The 20,762-nt window shown below is 44.5% G+C and overlaps 1 protein-coding gene across 8 annotated transcripts in view; it reads left to right on the top strand.

Annotated features, from left to right (window-relative positions):
- FBXL19 (F-box and leucine rich repeat protein 19) overlaps positions 1-20,762 on the top strand; it is a 664,561-nt gene that overhangs the window by 216,352 nt on the left and 427,447 nt on the right. For all 8 annotated transcript variants that reach the window (XM_069651935.1, XM_069651934.1, XM_069651940.1 and 5 more), the window contains 2 exons: positions 18,876-19,077; positions 20,294-20,437. In XM_069651935.1, coding sequence (XP_069508036.1) covers positions 18,907-19,077; positions 20,294-20,437 — 315 coding nt within the window. In that variant the 5' untranslated portion in view covers positions 18,876-18,906. The remainder of the gene's footprint in view (positions 1-18,875; positions 19,078-20,293; positions 20,438-20,762) is intronic.

Raw genomic sequence — 20,762 nt, 5'->3', positions numbered from 1 at the left:
TCAACATCTATCAGACTCCGGTAATCGGAATCTTCAAAAAATACAATATTACATGTTACAACTACGCAGATGACACTCAGATCATCTACAAAATCAAAGACAGCGATGCCGACCATTCAACCCTAATCGACTGTCTAAAAGAAGTCTTCAACTGGATGGATGCCAACAACCTGAAAATCAACCCAGGAAAGACCGAAATCATGATCGTATCCAAAGACCAAGAAAACAAAACCACCATCCCGTGGCCTATGGAAATGGGTAACGCACCAACACCATCGAAGGTAGTAAAAAATCTGGGAGTCCTAATGGACAACACCCGAACCCTGGAACCACAAATAAATGCAACAGTGAAGAAATGCTTTTTCCTCCTCCACACGGCAAGAAGAATTCTACCTTTCCTCTCTTTCACGCACAAAACACTCACCATCGTCGCCCTAATCATGTCAAAAATCGACTATGCAAACAGCCTTTACCTCGGAATACCAGAATACCTCCTGAAGAAACTGCAACGGATCCAAAATGCAGCAGCAAGACGTCTACTCAAACTATCCAGAAGAGACCACATCACTCCAGCCCTAAAAACACCACACTGGCTCCCAGTAAAACATCGCATCACCTTCAAAACAATGTGCATAACGCACAGGGCATTCAGCGGACAAGGAGCAGAATTCCTACAAAAGAAAAGAAGTCTACAAACCAACGAGACCCCTCCGATCAAACAACGAAATCCGCCTGGAACTCCAGAGACTCCTCCTCGCAACTTCCGTTCTGCCTCTCGCCCCTCTTCCCCGCCTGAGCCCGGCTTCTCCAGTACGCCATCCTGCTCTCCACCGGCATGTGCCTGCAAACGCCAAAATCACCAACAAGCAGCACAGGCCGGTGAGGAGTGTGTATATAGCACAAGCCTGCATGCATGCGCTCAAAAAATCCCATGTTATGGGAACTGTAATTTTCTGGGTCCCACGGCCTGAAAATCGCCTTGCCAGGCTCTTCCAAGCCCCCTAGTTCTTACAGGGCAGCACAGAACTGGGCAGATTACAGATCCCAGAGTATATATACCACAGGTCAGGAAGGATTAGACATGATAAAGAAACAAGCTGTTGTGTTATGATGAAAGAGAGCGAGACATTCACTCGCACTTGGACACAGTCACACACACACACACACACACGCACACACCTCTACATAAACCTCATTGGTGTACTATCCTTGTTTGAGATTCTTCCAGCATTTGATGGCTTCCTTTTGAATTGAGTATTATGTACATTTTTGCATTTGAAATCATGCCGCCCAAGTGCTGGTTTAATTTTAGTTTAATTACCGTTTTGGTGGCTCTGCGGCATCGTTCTGTGCCCCCCACCTCCCCCTCCTCCCATAGCACTCTTCTTGGTCCCCTCCCTGCATTCCGCCCAACAGCCCTCCCTGAGCCGTGATTGGGTCTGGTGCCCTTTTAAGTGAAGCATTCAGTGGCAGCTCAGGCTAAGGGCCCCCAGGCAAAGGGCAGCTCCCAAAGAAGCAGCTTCAGTCTGTTTGCCCGCGCTGTCAACCAGCTGCAACTGGCATGGTTTTGGGTTGGGAGTAGAGCAATTACTGTATTCCAGCAAAGCCCTACCACTTTTATTATCTTGCATAACATAGCACACCTTTGTTAGCAAGTAATTTGTTTCCAATCACTGCTCATGTATCTCAAGTGATCCTCCATGTACCTTTTTGAATCTCACATTTAGGCGTTTCTCTTACTGCTCATGTATCTTAAATTCAGGTATTTCTCCATGTACTGTTGAATGTCTGCTCAAGTGTCTGAAATTCAGGTGGTTTCCCATTTACTGCCGATGCTCGAAGTTTATTTATCATTTATTGTGCATTTGTTAGGTGCTTTTTATACAGTAGTCCATTCTGTTTCAAAGCACTCGCAGGGCAACAGGGAGGCAACATGGATTGAAGCAATAAATACAGTGGAGAATGGGGACAAACCTACTATGCCCTGTGAGTGTTCAGAACATGCAAGTGCAGCGAGAAGATGCCAAGTGGGAGTGGGGCTAGGTGCTGGAATGTCTGTGTTCGTGGATGAGCAGCGGATGAAGTGCATGGTATGGTAAGTGCTCTGCGACCTGGAGCCGCATTGGGTTGATAGTGCAAGCCTAAAGGAAGGAGGTTGGTGGGTGCTGAGGCAAGTGCTGCGAGGTAGGCAGAGGCGATTGGGTGTGGGAGGTCAGGACACTGAAGGATACATAAGGGCCCTGATCACCAATCACAGTGACAGTGAGAATTAGCTAAGGAGGGAGGAATAGAAAAGAGGTGAAGAGGAAGGTCTTGAAGAGCTTCCAGAATTTGAAGAAGTGCTGCTCAAGACGAAGAGGGATGGGAGGAGGCTGTTCATAGAAAGGAGCCAGCTGAAGAAAGTGATCGGCCTCCAGTCCCTCTATTTAGCGAAACGCTTTACACACACAGTTGGTGCCGGAGGACCGCAGAGGTCTAGTGGGAGAGTATTTAGAAAGAGAAAGTTGCAGATGGCATGATCCCTCCCCTTAACATCTCCCAGGGAACAGAGATAGATACCGACCTCAGGGTGTCATACAAGCATCATCCATCGTCATCTTTTAATGACATTGTCGAGCCCTCAAACTGCAACCGGCTGCATGGTTGTCACGCTGCAGTCACTAAAGCTGTCTGAGACGCCTCGACCTGCGTTTCAGATCTGCTAACCAGCACAGAGAAAACGATTCTTGATCCCGAGCCACTGTGAAGGCTAGCCTGCAGCGGTCCGTCCAGCCTCGCTTGCCGAACTGCCTGCCGCCCGATACCCACAGCTATCTCCTGTCTTGAACTCTGTCGCAGAAGCTGCAAATCGTCCTGGAACAGACTAAACACTGTTGAGCATCAAGATCATCTCAAGCACCAGCTACATTGTGGTTCTGTCCCCCTGGTCCTTCTCCAAAGGCCCCTAGTGACATTTATGACCCTTGCTCCCTTGCTGCTGAAACCAAATAATCTTGAACAGTTGAGACCGATTGCTTTATCGACTACCCTCCTATCAGTATCCAGAGTGTATCCCTTTCCTTCGTGTAACTGTCTGTCCTCTGTGTAATAATAAAGTAGATATTTGTATACAACCTTGACTGGACAGTCCCTTTTAATCATTGGGTAATTTTATTTTCGCTGTGTCAAAACTAACCAACGATGCACGACCTTGTGGAGGTAAGCCTGCCGTTTTGTCCAAATTACCAAAATTGGACAAGGAGGTTTATAAATGACTTGCGTTTCCAATCTGTTTGGATCCCTTCTGGTGTACTAGAGGTGTGGGGCCGATTGATAATTTAGAAACCGATATTCATCCCTGGACCAATGGTGCCCCGGAAGTTGATTAGTTGATTCTGACACTGCTCTAGTATATCAGAATTGGGAATTTTTCCATTCACTGAGCCTCAAATTGTCTCCATTCTCCCTCTCACTGCCATAATTAAATCTAGGTTTTTCTACAGCAGTGCCAAGTGGATTTCTGAGTTTGTCCATTGCTGTCGTAGCCAATTCTGAGTATCTGCGTTACTGCTGCCAAGGTTGGAAATGGGCCTTTCCTTCTAACTGAATTAGATTAATCCAGGTGATTACACGGTAGCCGTCCCTCACAGTGCCACAGTTAAATCCAGAGCTTACCACTGTAGTGCCATGGTTGATTTATAAGTCTGTCGTCGCTGTGCCAAAGTCAATTCTGCGGGTTGTCCGCTTCTGTGGCCAAAGTGCAGTGCCATAGTCTATTCTTGGTGACAGCACCTTCTCTCCCCGTCGGGCAATGCCGGGCCAGGACATACCACACACAGCCCCACCCTCTTACCCCCTTTCCACGCCCCAATCCCCTCCTCTCTCTCAGCAGTCCCCCACGCAGCCAACACTTCTCCATCTTAAGGGCCCCTCTGGCAGCCCACTGCTGCACCTCTCGCCACAACCCCCAATACCTCCAAGCCACCTTCTCCCAGATCGCTCCCCAACCCATGCATTTACTGTGACAACTAGTTGGAGCATAGTCTGTCGCTGCTGCTAACCGTTTTTATCACAGCCGCAAGAACTGACAGAAGAAGCCAAATACCTGAGCGGGCCCCCTAACAAAGCGGAACCATGGCTGCAACGTGCGTATAATACACCACTCCACTGGCTGCAGGCCTGGCTATCCACACACATCAGTATATAGCAAGGACTGTGACAAAGATTAGGTCATGCTGTTCATATAAACCTGCTGCCTACCTACACCAGACTACACCTCAACACCTCTGACAACAGAGTGCAGTGCAGACCTACAATAAATCTGGGCATGCTGAACACATAGTGAGTCTCTAGCACCAACGTCATCCCTATTCCTCTCGGCACCCATCCACATGGCTGGCCAAATGGGTTTGCTTCACTACTGGAGCATTGACAGATCTGCTAAGCCTTTCTTTCAGCCAAATCCACACACGTGTCTTAATTGTGCTCCATGACCTCCAACAACCTGAACTTTGGTCCTCCCGAGGGCGTTTTCACTAACAGCGCATTGAAACTATAATAATGTTAAAATTGGCGTTACACAAAAAAGTACAATAAATTTCAACAATAAACCAAGAGGCGCGAGAACCGGCTAATGTGGATTACCGCTGTAGGTACCCTGTTGTTGGAACCTTGGGAGGACCAAAAAGAAGGGGTGAATATTAGACTAAGCTATATCTCCTCACTGGCTTTGTGTACAGGTGGGAGAAAGGCCTTAGGGTTGGAGTGCCTTCCTGAGCTGGTGGACGATGTGCCTGGGGGAGGTATGAGGAGGATCCCAGGTGACACTCACACTGTCCCGGGTTGCTTGGCAAGGGGCAGTCACATGGGTGCCAACTTTTACACACCCCTTAAAATGTCAGGATCTCCCTGCCCCGACCAGTTCCTTGGCAGATCCCTTCTCAAACACATACCGGGTTTCCTTCCCCAAAACAGCTCCAATCTTGCCGGCAAACAGCCACATTGTACACTGTCTCCCGCAGAGCCCCTTACTCACATGCTGCACTGGTGCTGCTGCACAAATCCCCTAGTCAGCCTGCTAAGTACACAAGCTTGAACAAAATCCCCAAGAGCTAACGCATGTTTTGTAAGCCCCCTCACAGCTACCACAAATCCACTTGCGCTCTAATGTATGCTGACAAGGAATGTGAGGCCTCCATAGAGCTCGAGCAACTTGTGAGGAACTCATTAATTTTCATCCCACTCTTCTGCCTTGCATTGTCCACATCCTCTCTCCGCACAAAGATCCAAATTTGCTGCCAGAATAGATATAACTTTGTACCGTCTGCTCAGCTGCATTGTCTCTTGCACGGAGCCAAGTAACCAGAACATTCCCAGACTCCGACTGCATTTGGTCTGCAAGTGCATAAAAATAGTTGCAGAAAGTCTAGATCAGTGGTATGGGTTGTTGGAGGAAGATGATGTTGGAGGTTAGATGCTTTAGAGGTGATGTAGGGACTGTGGAGGAAAGGATCTTGTTGGGGAGAGATGGAGCCAGGAATAGTGGTGGTGGAGGAGGCGGCAGTAGAAAGCAGTGGAAAGTGGTGGTGAGAAGTCGATGGAGAAGGAGACAACTGGAAGGTGAGGCAGAAAACAGTAAGGAGTGGCTGGGAGAAATTTGGAGGCAGTGGCAACACCTGGAAAGTTGCCATAGGGCATAAAAGAAGAGGACTAAGAAAGAGAAGAGGTGAAACATATCTTGTATGAGCAGGAGGGAATGTAGAGGACGGATCGCTCAAAGAAGGTGGAGCAGTTTGCAATCCAGGCAGAAAGGGGCAGCCTATCAAAGCATTCAGATACCCGGGAAACCTAGAGCATATCTGGATCAGCAGCCATGGCCGTGGCTGCAAGACCTTGGAAAGACTAACTAGATATTGGAAGCATGACCATTGACCAACCAAGAACGACCTGGTGACAGACTGAACTACACCAGAGAGCTTGACCTGGCTGAACCTAGGTTGTTTGCTTTTTCCTTTTCATTTGCTGAAAAGGTCCCGACTTGGGAGAGGACTAGTTGCTGCACTGTTTTCAAAGAAATGATGAATACTAATGGTTGTTGTATAGTTTGTAGCTCCCACCTATCCTCTGTGAAAGTATCAATGGGAATTCATTGATTTATACTCGGGTGGGAAGAAACCCCACAAGACCACTTATTGACTAGAATTTATAAGACTCCATCAGTGTTCTAAATTTTAGATCAATCGACTCTTCTGACTGCATCTTCCACTGTGATCAATCTTTACATTAAATCTAGGTTTCATGCTTTCCCCCAATTCCAGCATTTTAATCCCTATTTCTTAATTGCTGTGACCATATAAACAGAATACTTAATTGGAGAATGAATCTACCAGTAAAAATTCTTAAACCAATTCGGTATGCCAATCACTGATGATGGTCTGCCAAAATTAACTAAGGAACACCTTCTCTAAAACGCATAGCTGGCTGTCACTGTTGGGTGGCTTAAAATTCACTCAACTGCTTTGCTTAAATACATATTGTGAGAAATCTGAGGGTATTCTCCAAAGCAGACCTCCAGAATACCTTATTCAGGTGGCTAGGGGAAGGGCGGTGCTCTCAGATCCCCACCCTGGGGACGACGAGCGAGGGAGGATCACCTGAGTAGGGAAACCCGGGATTATGCTCTGAGAAATTCTCCAGGTGAGACCCGGTATTACACCAGGCAGGAGGAGGTCCTTGAGGCCTTCATAGGCTATTCCAAATGAAACCTATTTCCCCACAGTCTTTCTCCCTTCTCAAAATCCAACAACCCCTCCTTGTCTGCGAAACCAATTAGGAAGCTGAACATTACTGTGGGTAACTTCATCTTCCAGAGTCCCTATTTTCCGGTTATCTACCCGAGTACTCAGTCATTCTTCTCCCCGTCCCTCTGATTATCATTTTCCAAACTCCCAGTCGACTGTGGCAAAACACTATAGTTCCCACGATACCGCCTACTCATTTCACAGACCCTACACAACCCACTCTTCCAGGCTCACCACAACCCCTAGGACGAGGGATATAATTTCTTATGATACTTTTTTCCCATCCTACCCTGTAGGATACGTAAAAGCTCTAACCCCCTCCTCACTTTTCGCACACAAACACTTTCTTACACTGTGTCAAACAGACTAACACCAGATCCGTTTACCCGACATGCCCAAAAACAACGGTCAGGCAATTGACAGTAAACTCACACACCTGACAGCCATTTACCTTCCCCATAGGGATAAAAGGCATAGCACTAGAGCACACTACAAGCAAGGCCGAACGCACGAGGAAGCGGCTATTCCGTAACCGGCAGTTCAAGCAGAGGAAAAAAGTGGCGAGACCTGAAAGGCCCATGCCCTTTTCAACTCAGACCCGTGAAGCCTCCGAAAAAAGGGAATCATAAAACTGGGAAGTATAGCTGGTGTGTGGTGTGACAGGTGTCAATGACAGACGTGGCCCTCCTGCGCTGATAGCCCAAGCGGGGAGAAGCACTGGCAGAAGGGCATCCTAGGTGAAGGGTAATTGCCCTCTGAAGATTTGTTGAAGGAACTTTTTGTTTGTTTTGTGACAAATCAGGTCCTCTGAGGCAAGAGACTTTGTGTGAAAGAGACTTGGCCAGAGAAGGCCCTGACATTTTGGAAACTAACTGTACCCTCGTGCTGGAGAGGCCCAATAGTGTGCTGTGCTCAGGAGTCCCGCCTTGTCCTGTGCCAAAAAAGTGGGGAATGGAGACCCAGCTATACCAACCTGACTTATCATTTTGTGAGCACTCCTTTCTTTTCTGGTGAACATTATCCAATTTAGTGGTAAGGATTGGCAATAGTTTTTTTTAGCATAGGCTCTTTTTATCTGACTAGACACCACTAGGATGGCCGCCTTATTATTTGATAAGAGTAATAGTCTGAGGGGCAGGGAGAGTCCAGTCTGCTCCATTCCCCTTGTGATTTCCTTGCTGAGAGGAGCTGCAGCTACATGCTACGGTGCAATTTGTTATTTGCACACTGTGTCTTTAAACAGCAAGGACCTCCTTTATTAGCTGACTTCCGGCGCGTAGTGCCGGGCGTGAGTCCTTGGAGAGTCCAATCTGCTCTATTACGTGAGGTAAGGCTGACTCGTCAGAAGTTACTGCAGCACCTGCGCGGTTTGAAAACTGAGCAACTTCAAGACTCAAAGCAGAGGTGAGCAATTTAAAAGACACATTACATGTGAAATCGATCCAGCGTCTTCGCTGCTGCTTTCGCTTTCAGCCTTATCGGTGGCCTGACTTGCAGACATGAACCTTGACATAGATCCAACAACCTTTTCTTCCCCCAGTTCAACGTCACACTTAGTTGCACAACTTGTAAAACCTTCACGCTCACGCGCTGTGGTAAAAACTGCGCGCGTGCAGTCGGTGGAAGTGGACCCAGACATGTTTCAATCACCTTTCGACATTACAGATACTTGGTTATTAGAACTCCGTATCCCAAATCTGTTTAACGTGCACAGTGGAAAAAGGAAACAACTTGTTAGACAAAAAGACGCTTACCGCTCAAGAAACTGATAATCTCATGAGTGGCAAATCAGCGTTTTTTTCTTTTCTCTATAAAATTGCAAACCGTGGATCTTTAAATGACATCGACTGCTCAACAGACTTGGTTGGAAACGCCATCACGACATGTGCCCGTAAGACTCCCAAGTGTTGCTTCGGCAAACAGCAACATGTTAACCCTTGGAGAACTTAATACAGTAGCCAGTGGTTTTCAATCATTGACCATACCTTCTCGTTCCGTCAACTTGGTTCGACATACCGTAGACATGTTAGGAAGTGACACTGAGAATGTCGACCTGTCGCAGGCACTGGCTCCGACTCTTATTGTTTCCTCTCCTAAGAGTTCAAACCTACCAGCTTTTTAAAACCATACAAACGATTGCTTATTCTGCCATGACCCAGCAGCACGTGAAGCCGCCTAACCGAACGCTTAAAAACAGACTTTTTAATCCTGAGAGACCGGCTACTTTAAATTCCAAACTCTCTGTTTTGGAAAAAGTTTCCAACTCCAATTCAATAACGACTTAATGGTGTGGGAAGGAATCGTCACTGAAATGGCAAAATCGCTTAAGTGACTTAGAGAGGAACGAGTTGGCTGAAAAATCTGATCTTATAGAAGACTGCACTAAATGGATGAGGCACAACTTTAAGAACTCCATTTTGGATATTAAAAAAAACATCAATATGCATGTAATCTTAAATGCACCACGTTGCCATCAACGGCTCCTCTTGAGAAGATTGCCTCTCAGCCAGCAACGTTGTAAAAAAAAAAGCAGCACCTTCCCATCACTGACAGGATTAAACTGCCCATCTTCCCTGACGGTCATACCAGCACTTAAAGATAAAGGACCTGTGAATATACATTCAAATAGTCAGGAAGACGTAACAATGGTTGAATCCAATATTATACCACCATCAACAACCATGTTGGGCCATGTGGAGGACTCGGATAGATCCACAGGTCTAAGTGCTGCCTTTGCCTCAGCAGTGGCCATTCCCCCTTATGATTGTGAAATGGGCAAATCGCCAAACCCTTCTTCTAAGAGTTCTGGCCCAAAGTCTAGATCAAATAGTTCTAAAAAATTAACCAGGAATCTGTCGATTCCTCCTCACCTTGGTCTGTTTGAACGACCAATAAGATCAATGCACCAGGACAAAGTGAAAAGTCCTCATAGAGTCACCAATTCTTCTCAGAATCTTCTTACAAAAAACGCTGAGCCCTAATAAAAGATCAAGGGTAGAATTTGAAGATACGTCTAAACCATCTTCTCCAACTTCAATAGACTTGTGTGATTTATCCACGTATTCTATTGATGACGACAAAGCTACTTCTGGCAATAACACAGTTCTAAACGAATCAATCAGTAATAGTATCCACTCGTCTTCAAGTTTAAGGAGAAGGAAAACACCTGCAGGGAACGGTCCCGGGACCTCAAAAGAGGAAACTGAAACTCAGAGAATTTGACAAAAAAAGATTTTCATTGTCCAGCCCTAACCTGAAAAGGCAAACAGTCTCAAGCAAACCAAGTGAAACTCAGGTTAAAAGTCCAATTTCTAACCTGAATCCAAAGCTCACCTTAGCACAGATGCAAAAACAAGGGGCACGATTGTCTAACACAGATCGCTGCCATAAGTCATCACATGCTTTTCCTTATCGAAAATTACAATTGGAGAATATTCTCAAAGAAAAGAACGAGGTCAATCTGAACAGATGCAACACAATGAAACTTCTACATTGCATCCCCTCGTTGCAAACTATTACATCGGAAGATTTGATTTCGCAATTGTGGAATATGCCTCTGAGAAATGTTCAGACTGGGTTTTTCTGCCTGTAAAATCCCAGCTCATCGAAAAAACGCTAAGAGAAGCGTAAGATTAACTTTTCTTTGGATTTGAGCTATCCTTTATTATAGTCCAATGTAAATCATCCAGAGAGCTCTTGCACCTCATTAGAGGTTCAGTCGTCCAACAAACAAAGTACTGTCTTACGGGAACACATAGAATCTAGGCAGTCTGAAATCAATGCATCCCAACATCGGCCTGAATTTCTCAAAAGATCGAACATCCCTACAAACTGGCAAGTAACTCGACATTAGCTAAATACTGAGAAGCAAGGTGAAAGGTGCTCCTCGTTATTTTGGAATACCAGAGGGTTTATGCACTTATTTCACGATTCTTGCCAAATAATTGAACACAATTCTTTTATCTGTCTTCAAGAAACTTGCCTGCGAGAAACTCCAATTGCGAGATGGCTATTCAGTTTTGCTGCACGCAGCTGCAAAAAAGCATACAGGACGTCCTTTTTCAGGGTTGTTGACGATGATCAAGAACAATAAAAACTGGAAAGTGGCAAAATCTATTAACCCAAATTTATTTGTTCAAGGAACACAATCCGACAGATGCTCATTGTAAATACCTATTGGAATCTGGCAATGATATTGTCTGTAAAGTATGTAACATCTGTCACCACTCTAATGGATATGATATGACAGGTTATTTATAATGCGCTTAGTACTCAGAGGTTTCTAAGCGCGGACCCGGGGTTCGCACTGGTGCCGCTCTGCCGTCTTGTTTCCAAGACGAGCACGTTGCTGCTGAGCTATCCTCCCGGGATGGGACAACTGCATGATTGAATTCAGTGATCCGATTATTATCTGTGGTGACATGAACTATTCTTGGTTTGATAATAATAGGCATTTGAGAACTCTCAATGCAAATTAGTCTAACCACAGGTTAGAGCGAGAACAATTGTGGAAATCTGAATTAGATATGAGAAACTGCGCAATGCTAAATGGTCACACTAGAGGAGACATTCCAGCCTCCTATACTTGGCATAGGAAACAAAGTCACAAAATGCTGGACTACATTTGGTCGTCAAGAAACCTTGTATGTAGAATTGACCAGCTGACAATAATAAAACTGCCTAGTAGTGATCATGATGTTGTTAAGTTAACATGGCACCTGAACATCAGCCATCCAACTGCTTGTTACGCCAAGAATCTTGTAATTAATCAAGGTGCAAACAGATTACATATAAGCAAGCAAGCAATAGCAGTCTTAATGTCGCACATCTCCAATCTCAATTCTACCACCGGTGAAGTAAACTACACTCCGTTTCTTTCACAATTTAAAACCAGAAAAAGTGGATTTAAAATCCACCATCACAGCAATAAATATCAATTCAATGTGAAAGTTTGCGAAGAAAAACAGATCTTGCATAACGACATAACTCCTTTAAAAAGGTTGCTCCTGTCAATTTACTAGAGGCGATCATATAAAGGTGACAAAAATACTGAAATTGGATGAAATCATTTGCCTACATTTGCGACCAAGAAAGAGCCGAGGAGATTCTCACATTAATATCTAATCACCATAGCAGAGACACTTGGGCAATAATAAACAAAGGGTTACTAAACCACAACGCTATGATGACCAATGGCGTAAACTCAAACGTATGGGTGACTCATTTTACCAACGTATTCAAATGCCTGGCCACATCAATTCTCACTCATGAGACCGATTGCAGCTCCTTGGGACGTCTGTGAGACAACAGATGATATCCTAACTGCAGTTGCTAAATTAAAAAACTCAAGGGCTGCTGGCCCTGATGGTCTCACAAACATCATGTTAAAATTGAATAAAAGTCACTGGGCGCCATTTATTGAAGCACTATTTCGAAAGATCTCAATGACAAAAGAAATTCCTGCTTCATGGTTATCAGCAGTGGTAGTGCCAATATTTAAAAAAGGCAATCTGGATGATCCTTCCAACTATTGCCCGATTGCCTTACTTGATATCATTAGAAAGATCTTTGCTTCGTTTCTTTAAAAAAAAACTTGCAGTCTTTAGGATTTTACAAATTAACTTTGCCATCCAGCACTAAGACTCTGTGCCAATAGATCAACCTACTGTAAATTATGCCTCCTAACTATGTATTTCACGTGGTGCAGTGTAGTGCTGGACACTTGTTTTTGTTGCTCGTTGGTGTGTAATATGTCCTGTTTTCATTGAGGATTGTATACATTTACAGACTTGTGATGTTCTAGTATTTTGCAATTACCCATATATCGTTCAGTTAATCCGGGCCGAATTCTGGCAGAACAGTGTGGGCCTTTACATACAGGTAACAATTATCTTTCATGATTAAAGCACTGATCCCATCCGGCATCCCTTCCCCTCTTGTTTTAAACTGTCAAGGGCATGAGGCTCTCCCCCACCATATACTAGGAGCTAATTAACTGTGGTCATATTTGACTACCCAACTGGTCTAGACCACAAGTAACATTAAGGGAGTAGGGGGACAAGAGCTAAATGCAGCTCCTTGGTGTACAGCATCACCCAGTAAGCGGGTGCTACCTCAGGATAATGAACTACTACTACTACATAGTGCCACAAGTGAAACACTTGCATGCAATGCATAGTAATTCTTTGCCATTATATTTTGCTTTAAATGTCTTCTAGATGTGTCCTAATGCTTATTTATAAACATTCCCAAATACAGAGTTAATTTCACATGGGTATATTTGCAGGCCCCCAGTTGTCCTGCGGAGCATGAAGTGATTCCTAGTAAGTAACTGTTGGTGCCAGGTCAACCAGGCTCTCCAAGGCTACAACCAGTAGTTAAATAGATCTAGGAAATGTTGAACCCTAGTTACATACTGTAAACTTTTGACAGGCTTTTTGAGCAAGATTTGAGGCAGTAACCCTGTGGGAGACTACATCCGTCTTGTTCTCTTGGTATTAGGTTACCCACCTATTGGTATAGGTCTGTACCACAAAGTTGGTAGCATGACTGAGCAGCCAGACTTATCTCAAGAGGGGTTCATGTGAGCTGTAGAGCTGTAGCATCGAAATCCACAAATACAATGTATCCAAATAACACTTACACTCAAGGTTTTCTAGTAAAATAATTATTTAACCGTCCGTTTTAAATTAAGCAGGGCGATGTGCAATGATAAAAATACACTACAAAATGCGTTCTCGGAATCAAGTGAAAGCAAGTAGATACTCTTTAGAGCTGCTTCATACACACTTCCTACACCCTGAGGTGACTTCGCTAACTTGGACAGTATTGGTATTTATGTAACACTTTTTTACTTGGTAAAAAAGGCAACGTTAATGGAAAGAAAAAGGTTAACAGGTTCTCAGAGCATGTGAGCACTTTTAAATCTCCCAATGAAGTCTAGATAAAAACCCTTCCAAGCAATATTAGTTAAAAACCAATGTATCACCTATGAGGAACAATAAGAATCAAAGTCAATGGGCTAGAAGAGTCTGCAGGGGCCACGACAGCCAAAGCCAATTGGGAGCAAAGTCTATGGAGCTGAGGCACTTCTTAGATTGCAAAAAGTCTTGCACAAAGTTAGAGAGTTTTTTGTAAAAAATCACTGTTGGGCCACAAGCTGTAACACTTGTGAAAAGAGTTAGCACCTACTCTAGAAAGCAGCTACTGCATCGTCTCAACTGAGAAAAGCAAGCTACAGCCAAAGAGGTAAGTACCCCTTAGTCAGAACAGTACCTTAGGTTAGAAGAAGAGGATCCAGCTGGCTTCTGTCTGGGTTGCACTGATGCGGATCCTGCGTTCTTTGGCCTCAGTCATGCGGACAAGAGGGAGGACGTCTGGAGGACTCCTGCACTGCATTTCAGAAGTCCTCTGCAGCTATGGGCTCTTTTCAGTTCAGCAGCACTTCGCGGTGTCAGCGCTCAGTCAGCAGCACCACTGCGGTTCTTGGACACCGGTTGGGCTTCCTTCACTCCATGAGTCCAGCACTCTGGTGAGATGACTCGAGCTTGGGTCATCCTGCTTGGAGAGGGTCCTCAAGATCTTCCTGGAGCTTTCGCTGGCTTTCAGGCGTTGCACTCTACTACGGATTTCTCGAACCCTGGCACTCAGTTCCAGCAGCAGCAAAGAAGTACAGCCAGTTGGGGAAGGTCCTCCAGCAAAGTTCGTCTCAGGGGTAGTTGGTCCCACTAACCCAAGGGAAGAAGTCGTCCCTTCCGGAGCTTCTCTTGTCGATTAGGAAAAGGAGTTTCAGCACAGCAGCAGGGCTTCACCGGGCAGTTCAATGGTCCAGGAGGATGCAGCAATCTTCTCTTCACGATTCATCCGGATGTTTCTTCCAGTGGTCGACTCTGTCTTCAGTTCAAGAAGCCTTGCTTTTTATGCAGATTTCTCCCATTCATGCACAGCCCATCTGTCACTCGCACAGCAGGGTGGCTGTCCTGCAAGGACAGCCAGCCAGCCAATCAGGACTGGTTGCATTCAGGTAACCAAGGAGACAAAGGACCGGGGAGTTTCGAACACCTCCCTGACTTCCTGTCCTTCCAGACACACTGAAGCCTGCCAAAGGCAAAATGAACAAAGGGTTTAAACCTGGTTTGGCGCGTAGAGTAAAACCCAAGAAAGACCTCACAAAGGAGACATGGCAAAAAAAGACGACCAAAATGGTCACCCATGGGTGCTACACTGCAGCCGAGGATTCAGCCTATGGTAGAAAAGCACAATGGTAGGAAAATTAAACCACTGCCACCAGCCATTTAAAGTTGTGAGGGTAACATAAAATGTTACCTGAGTAAGTGGGAAAAGGGGCTACTAAGTTAACCCCCTTGCACTCCACATAAGATGGTGTGTGCCGGACCTACAAAGAGAAAAGGGTAGTAAAGTCAATTTCACTTTACTATTTTTTTTATCATTTGGTTTAGCGAAATCAAACCTTACAGCTATATAGAAAAACCTAATATCAAACACAAAACATATGATAAAAAGCAAAATGTCTTCACCCCCTCCATTATCTCCTTTTTGAGTAGAAGAGATCCACATTGCTTATATAAAATTCCTATTTTTCTACGTGGAGTTCTGGCTCTTTTTCCATTATAAAGAAAACTTCCCTCATGAACGATAATAGTGCCAGTGTTACAGAGACACGTTCACCTTGTAGTAATCTACTCCACCAATTGTCCGCAGATAGTGTAACAGTATGTGTTAAAAATCTTCCCATCCACCTAGTGCATTGAAGTCACAATTCGGGGCATTTTAAGTTCAGATGGTACAATGTTTTTTGTGTTTTCCCTTACACAGTCTGCATTCATAATTTCTCAATTCTGTCTTTTCTCACTTCCGTGATTTCTCTGGTAGGCATCAAGTTCAAACGGAATCTCATAAATTGACTTCTGAGTGTACTACTGGGGAATCTTTACACAAATCTTGACACTTTTGCTCTAGGTCTCATATCCAAACCATGATGTCCATATAGTTTCATTTTTCTCCCCCATTTCCCGTGTGTCGATCCAGTCTTGGTCAAACAATTTACGCTTCACCTTTCCTGGATTCATCTTTAAAAGTGTCTTCAGAGGTCCTCAAGTCCTGCAGTATCGCAGTGCAAACCGCATTATCGCAGTGCAAACCATTTTCCCTGCCACTATGCAGGCTTCAGTAGTGTTTTGTAACGCGTTGTTCAAAACTTTAAAGCCACCTTGTGGTGGTCCTAGCAGCCATTTGCGATTGAATGACATGGTTTTCCATACAGTGATAGAATATAAAGAGGCTAAGCCCAACTCTTCTCTTATTATCTGGATAGACAAGCCTGTTGGCAAGAATAGAACAGTTCTCCAAAATATACTCTCCAGTTTGGGCCATACCAATGCTGAACGTGTAAGAGAAACCTCCGCTCCATGAGTCCGTATCGGTGCCACCTTCATTCGATAAAATTCTATCAGAGGAATTAGTGAAAACTTGCAGTGTTTTGATAGTATAAGTCATGCCTGGGAGGCCGGACTTCTGGTCTTGCTTCTTAAAATGGCTTCTCTTTGGGCATCTGCTGCACTATTATTTACACAAATTCCTAAATAGGTAATAGTTGATACTTCGCTAATTATTTCTCCCTTTTAGAAACCACAATGTTTTTGTAGAGGTCTTCTGTCCTGTTCTACCCCACAGAGTCAACATTTAACTTTGCTATTCTTGGGAACTTCAGTTCACCCAAGAAAAGGTATTTAAACCTTAAGAGAAATCTAAAGGATTTCTCTATGACACTGCAATGAAGATGCTGTGTGTCACGATACAAAAAGTAGATGCCTGTGGAGTTTGTCAGACTCCAAAAACAAAGGAAATATAAATCCAAATCAGATCAGAACACATGAGTGGGTGAGGAAAAAGGGCTCACTCCAGGATGAAAAGTTCAGCAAAAGAGCTGGGGGTCTCTATGGTGGGAGGAATTGAGAACTAAAAATGAAAATTCTCCTTAACAGTGCTGCTATGCCCTCCTGTCAGACAACAACATTAAAGTGATTACACAAGTGGAAAACTGATTTTCATTCAAAGGATGCCAGTGAGACCAACGTCTAAGAAAAAATGGCATGCATTAAGGGGAGCGGTAAAATGATAGATTCTTCACTCCAAAAAGATGAAAGCATGGTTCTCACTGGGGCGGGTCTTTTATCATGTTATGTTAGTTTCAAAGCACTGAAAGGGAAAAACCTGAGGGTAAAGCTCTGTCCAGAAAAGCAGGTACACTTTTCAAAGCAGTGTTATGTTACAAGGCACTGCACCAAATCACCACTTGTGGTCTCAAAGCACCTGGCTTGTCTGGAGGCTGGTGTATTGTGCCAACGCTGGGTATCTAGGCATTAGTCTACAGAGGAAAGGGAGAAGATGAGCGTATTGTGAAATCGAAGAAATGTCACATCCGTAGGGAGGAAGAAGGAATGTTTTGTGATAGCTTGGCTGCTAGTGGATTCATTATGATGGACCATATATCAGGATTGGAGAAAGGAAGGTATATTCTCAGTGTGCTTTTGTCTGTGCATGCACATTAGGTAGATGGTGTTTGGCTGAAATGGCCTTGATATTTATTCCAGCTATTGACTAAGCCATGGTAGCTTTTTGACCCAGGATTATAATTGGGTTTTCGATGGGGCAGGCTTTGTAATAATATCTGGGGTCTGCCAAGCTGTGTCACAGATGGCACAGTCTACAGTAGACTGTGAAAGATGAATGTAGTTGGTGAACAAAAGGGTGGCATGGTCTGCTATGGATCTGTTTACACTGAAAGAAGAGGGTTAATACTAGTCTGGTTAACATATTGCCTGAGAGTGGAATAGCTGTATAACTCCGGTTTCCTATGCAGGGGACGGTGTTTTACAGGACTCTTGCCACACAAAGCTATAGCACGCTTGGCATTGAGCAGCAGGGAGGGTGTCCATAGCATGAGCATCAGTGTGCCCAAAGATCAGCACTCCAAAGCTCCTTAGCTACAAATGGCCAGTTCTATTGTAGTGATAACTGGATGATCCCAACCTGAATGACTTCAGGGTGGCTGTTAGTATGCAGTTTTCCTGCTGAGCCTTTAGTCTCAAACAGTCATTGGGCCCTACCTGCAAACCCTTGACACCTGGGGCACTGTAGAGACTGGATCCCCTCTAAAGCAGCTGCTGCTAGGGCTCTCTGCAGAATAGCCTGCAAACTACCTCTTTCCAACTACTTTCCTGAGTTACAGTTGCCTAGAAAGGTTAGCAGGTGGTGGTAGGGTGAACTGAGATATATGTGAGTAAACAGTTTGGTTTAGTAGGCAGCCTGCTCTTTGTACAGTACTGAAAATTCATGCCCAATGTTGAGAGGCTAGGCTTGAAACACAAATGAATCTTCTCTAAAACGGATGTGCAAGAGAAATGTTGATCCTTGGCAGTTTCTTCATGTAGGAGCCCTTTAAATTGCAGGCAAGATTATAATAAAACCTGTCAAAATGCAAATACATTTGCTCCAACTCTCACTCCAAGATCACAGCAGTTGGCCAGCAGCAGGATAAATAGGGAATTGGGCAGTACATAGTCCAGGAAATATTCCACAAACCCTTTCAAATCCGAGGTGGGATTACTTTTAAAATGCTGTGCAACACACATTAATTTGTACCAACACACTGAAGACTATTCATTTTTTCAGTAAGTAGAAGTCCGTTTTTTTATTTTAAAAACACATTTTCTTTTTTAGTTTAGTCACTCCAAATATTTCGAAATACCTTTTTCCTTTAAGAGGTTTCCAGAGTCCCAGGCGGAGCATGCAGTCTTTTGTGTATTTGGCAGTGGCTCTATTCTCTGCGTTATGCATTTCTTCAGAGTTTTTAGTGCTAGCATTGTCTTATTTTAGTCTCATAGGTTTTAAATGATGCCCTGCTCCTCTTAGTGGGGGGCTCTTGTACGGTTTCAATGGCTGTTTTATCTCTGAGATGTGTAGTTTCAAGCTTGGGTGAAATAGCAGTAAGGTGGGCTTAATGCCACTCACTACCAGTGTGCGGAATGTCTGAGTTTTCCTTGTCATTTTCTCATGCTCCTTTGCATCTTCTAGCCCTTGGCGTAGCTGAAGCAGACCGCAGCCAATGTCGTCCAGTAAAGGCGTGGGAGGAGCTCGCCGGCGACGGACCCGCTGCCGGAAGTGCCTCGCCTGCATGAGAACAGAGTGCGGAGAGTGCCATTTCTGCAAAGATATGAAGAAGTTCGGAGGGCCCGGCCGCATGAAACAATCCTGCCTGACTAGGCAGTGCACTGCAGTACGTTTTTGCCTATTTATTCTTTGAGCAGTCTATAGTAAAATGTGGTGACCAAACTGCTTCTTTTAATGAATAGGAGTGTGCAATACTGAAGACTGATGCACGAAAAACCTTTCCAGTAGAAATACTGCTAATGCCCCTGAGCAGTCTTTCATTCCAGCCTGCTCTACCTTTACAGAAAGGGATAAAACATACAAAAATCTCACTTTGCCCCACTCAAAAAGAGGCAACCCACAAGTACTAAGTCGCAGCTTTTCAACTCAAGACCACAAGACGGTGGTTATGGATAATTTGAAAGCTTCACCTTAATTGACAGCATAAGCGTATACTTTGGTAACGTGGTGCACCACTTGGCATTTCTCTTCACCACATTGAGTCACAACAAGGCTGAAATTTCTGGGGTTGCTTCTGTTCCCATGAAGAAGGGACTTAATTCAGCGGTTCAGATGGGCCTACTATTGCGGGCAGGAATGAGGCAGATTTGCATATGGCTGATCCTCTTATGTGCAGTGACGCAGACAGCCTAAACAATATGGTACCGAAGGATGCTCAGAGCAATGGCAATGTTTGGTTAATTCAATAGCTGCTATCCACCCCTTTTTGGTTATGGTTATGAGTTGCACCTCCTGTATTACATATGTCACAAAGGGAAGCTGTTAAGCCGCCTTCCGCCTTAGGTTGACTCTTATCCTTATGACCTTTTTTCGGAAAGTGCCTTCCTTCAGGAGAGTGCCACATTGTTGCTTTACTATTGAGCTACTCTCTAGAAGCATGCATTGCCTCTTGAGATCAAATTACCCCTGCTGTTGCTTGTCTTGTAAACAGTCAAATTGAATTGAGTAGACCACCACTTCCTCCTTCCCGGTAGGCACCCATTCTCTTCATAGGACAACCATGCCCCTCCCTGATTCTGGTAGGGCCCCTCGCCTTAAATAACTAGCTACCTTTGCCCTTGCATGCATTTCATGTGTTCTTGAGTGACTGCAGTTTAATTGGTGCATACTGAATTTTGACGGGCCCAAATGCTTTTTTGGGTGACTAATTCACAACTTGCAATGCATTATATGAAGATATTAATGTTGTGATGGACCTTAGGAGCTGGCACACATTAATCTTGAAAATAAAAAAGAATTAAGCTGTCTCTCCTTTTTATTCTGTCAAAAAGATTAATAACCTCTTGATTTCTTTTTTTTGTCCCGTCACCCTGCAATGGCAGCCAGTTCTCCCACACACGGCTGTGTGCCACTTGTGTGGGGATGCTGGGAAGGAGGACACTGTTGAAGCAGAGGAGGAAAAGTTCACCCTGTCTCTCATGGAGTGTACGATTTGCAATGAGATTGTGCATCCGCGCTGCATTAAGGTGAGTCTGAGATGGAGTGCCATACTGCCTCTGTAAGAGAAGTGTTGGTTACGTGGGTTTGAGTGTATTCCGTTGAAGATTGGACCTGAAATTTTATATGGAATCACTCTGGGATCTGTCTTGTGGCGTCTTCTCTTACAGCTCCAGTCTGCCTTACATAGCCTTGCTTTCTTGGTAATATGGTGTATGAGGAAACATTTGGATTCCCTGTAAGTGCTGCTTTGTGGTCATCCAGCTTAACAATTGTTATAGCCTCGCCACTGCATCAAAGCATAAAGATGTGCACACGTTAAACGTGTTTTCACCTTGTGGGGCTGCTGTGGTG

Source organism: Ambystoma mexicanum, chromosome 3p (assembly GCF_040938575.1).
Source record: "Ambystoma mexicanum isolate Mex_15411 chromosome 3p, UKY_AmexF1_1, whole genome shotgun sequence".
In the NCBI taxonomy this organism is placed as follows: Eukaryota; Metazoa; Chordata; class Amphibia; order Caudata; family Ambystomatidae; genus Ambystoma; species Ambystoma mexicanum.
This window is presented reverse-complemented; position numbering and strand designations above follow the sequence as displayed.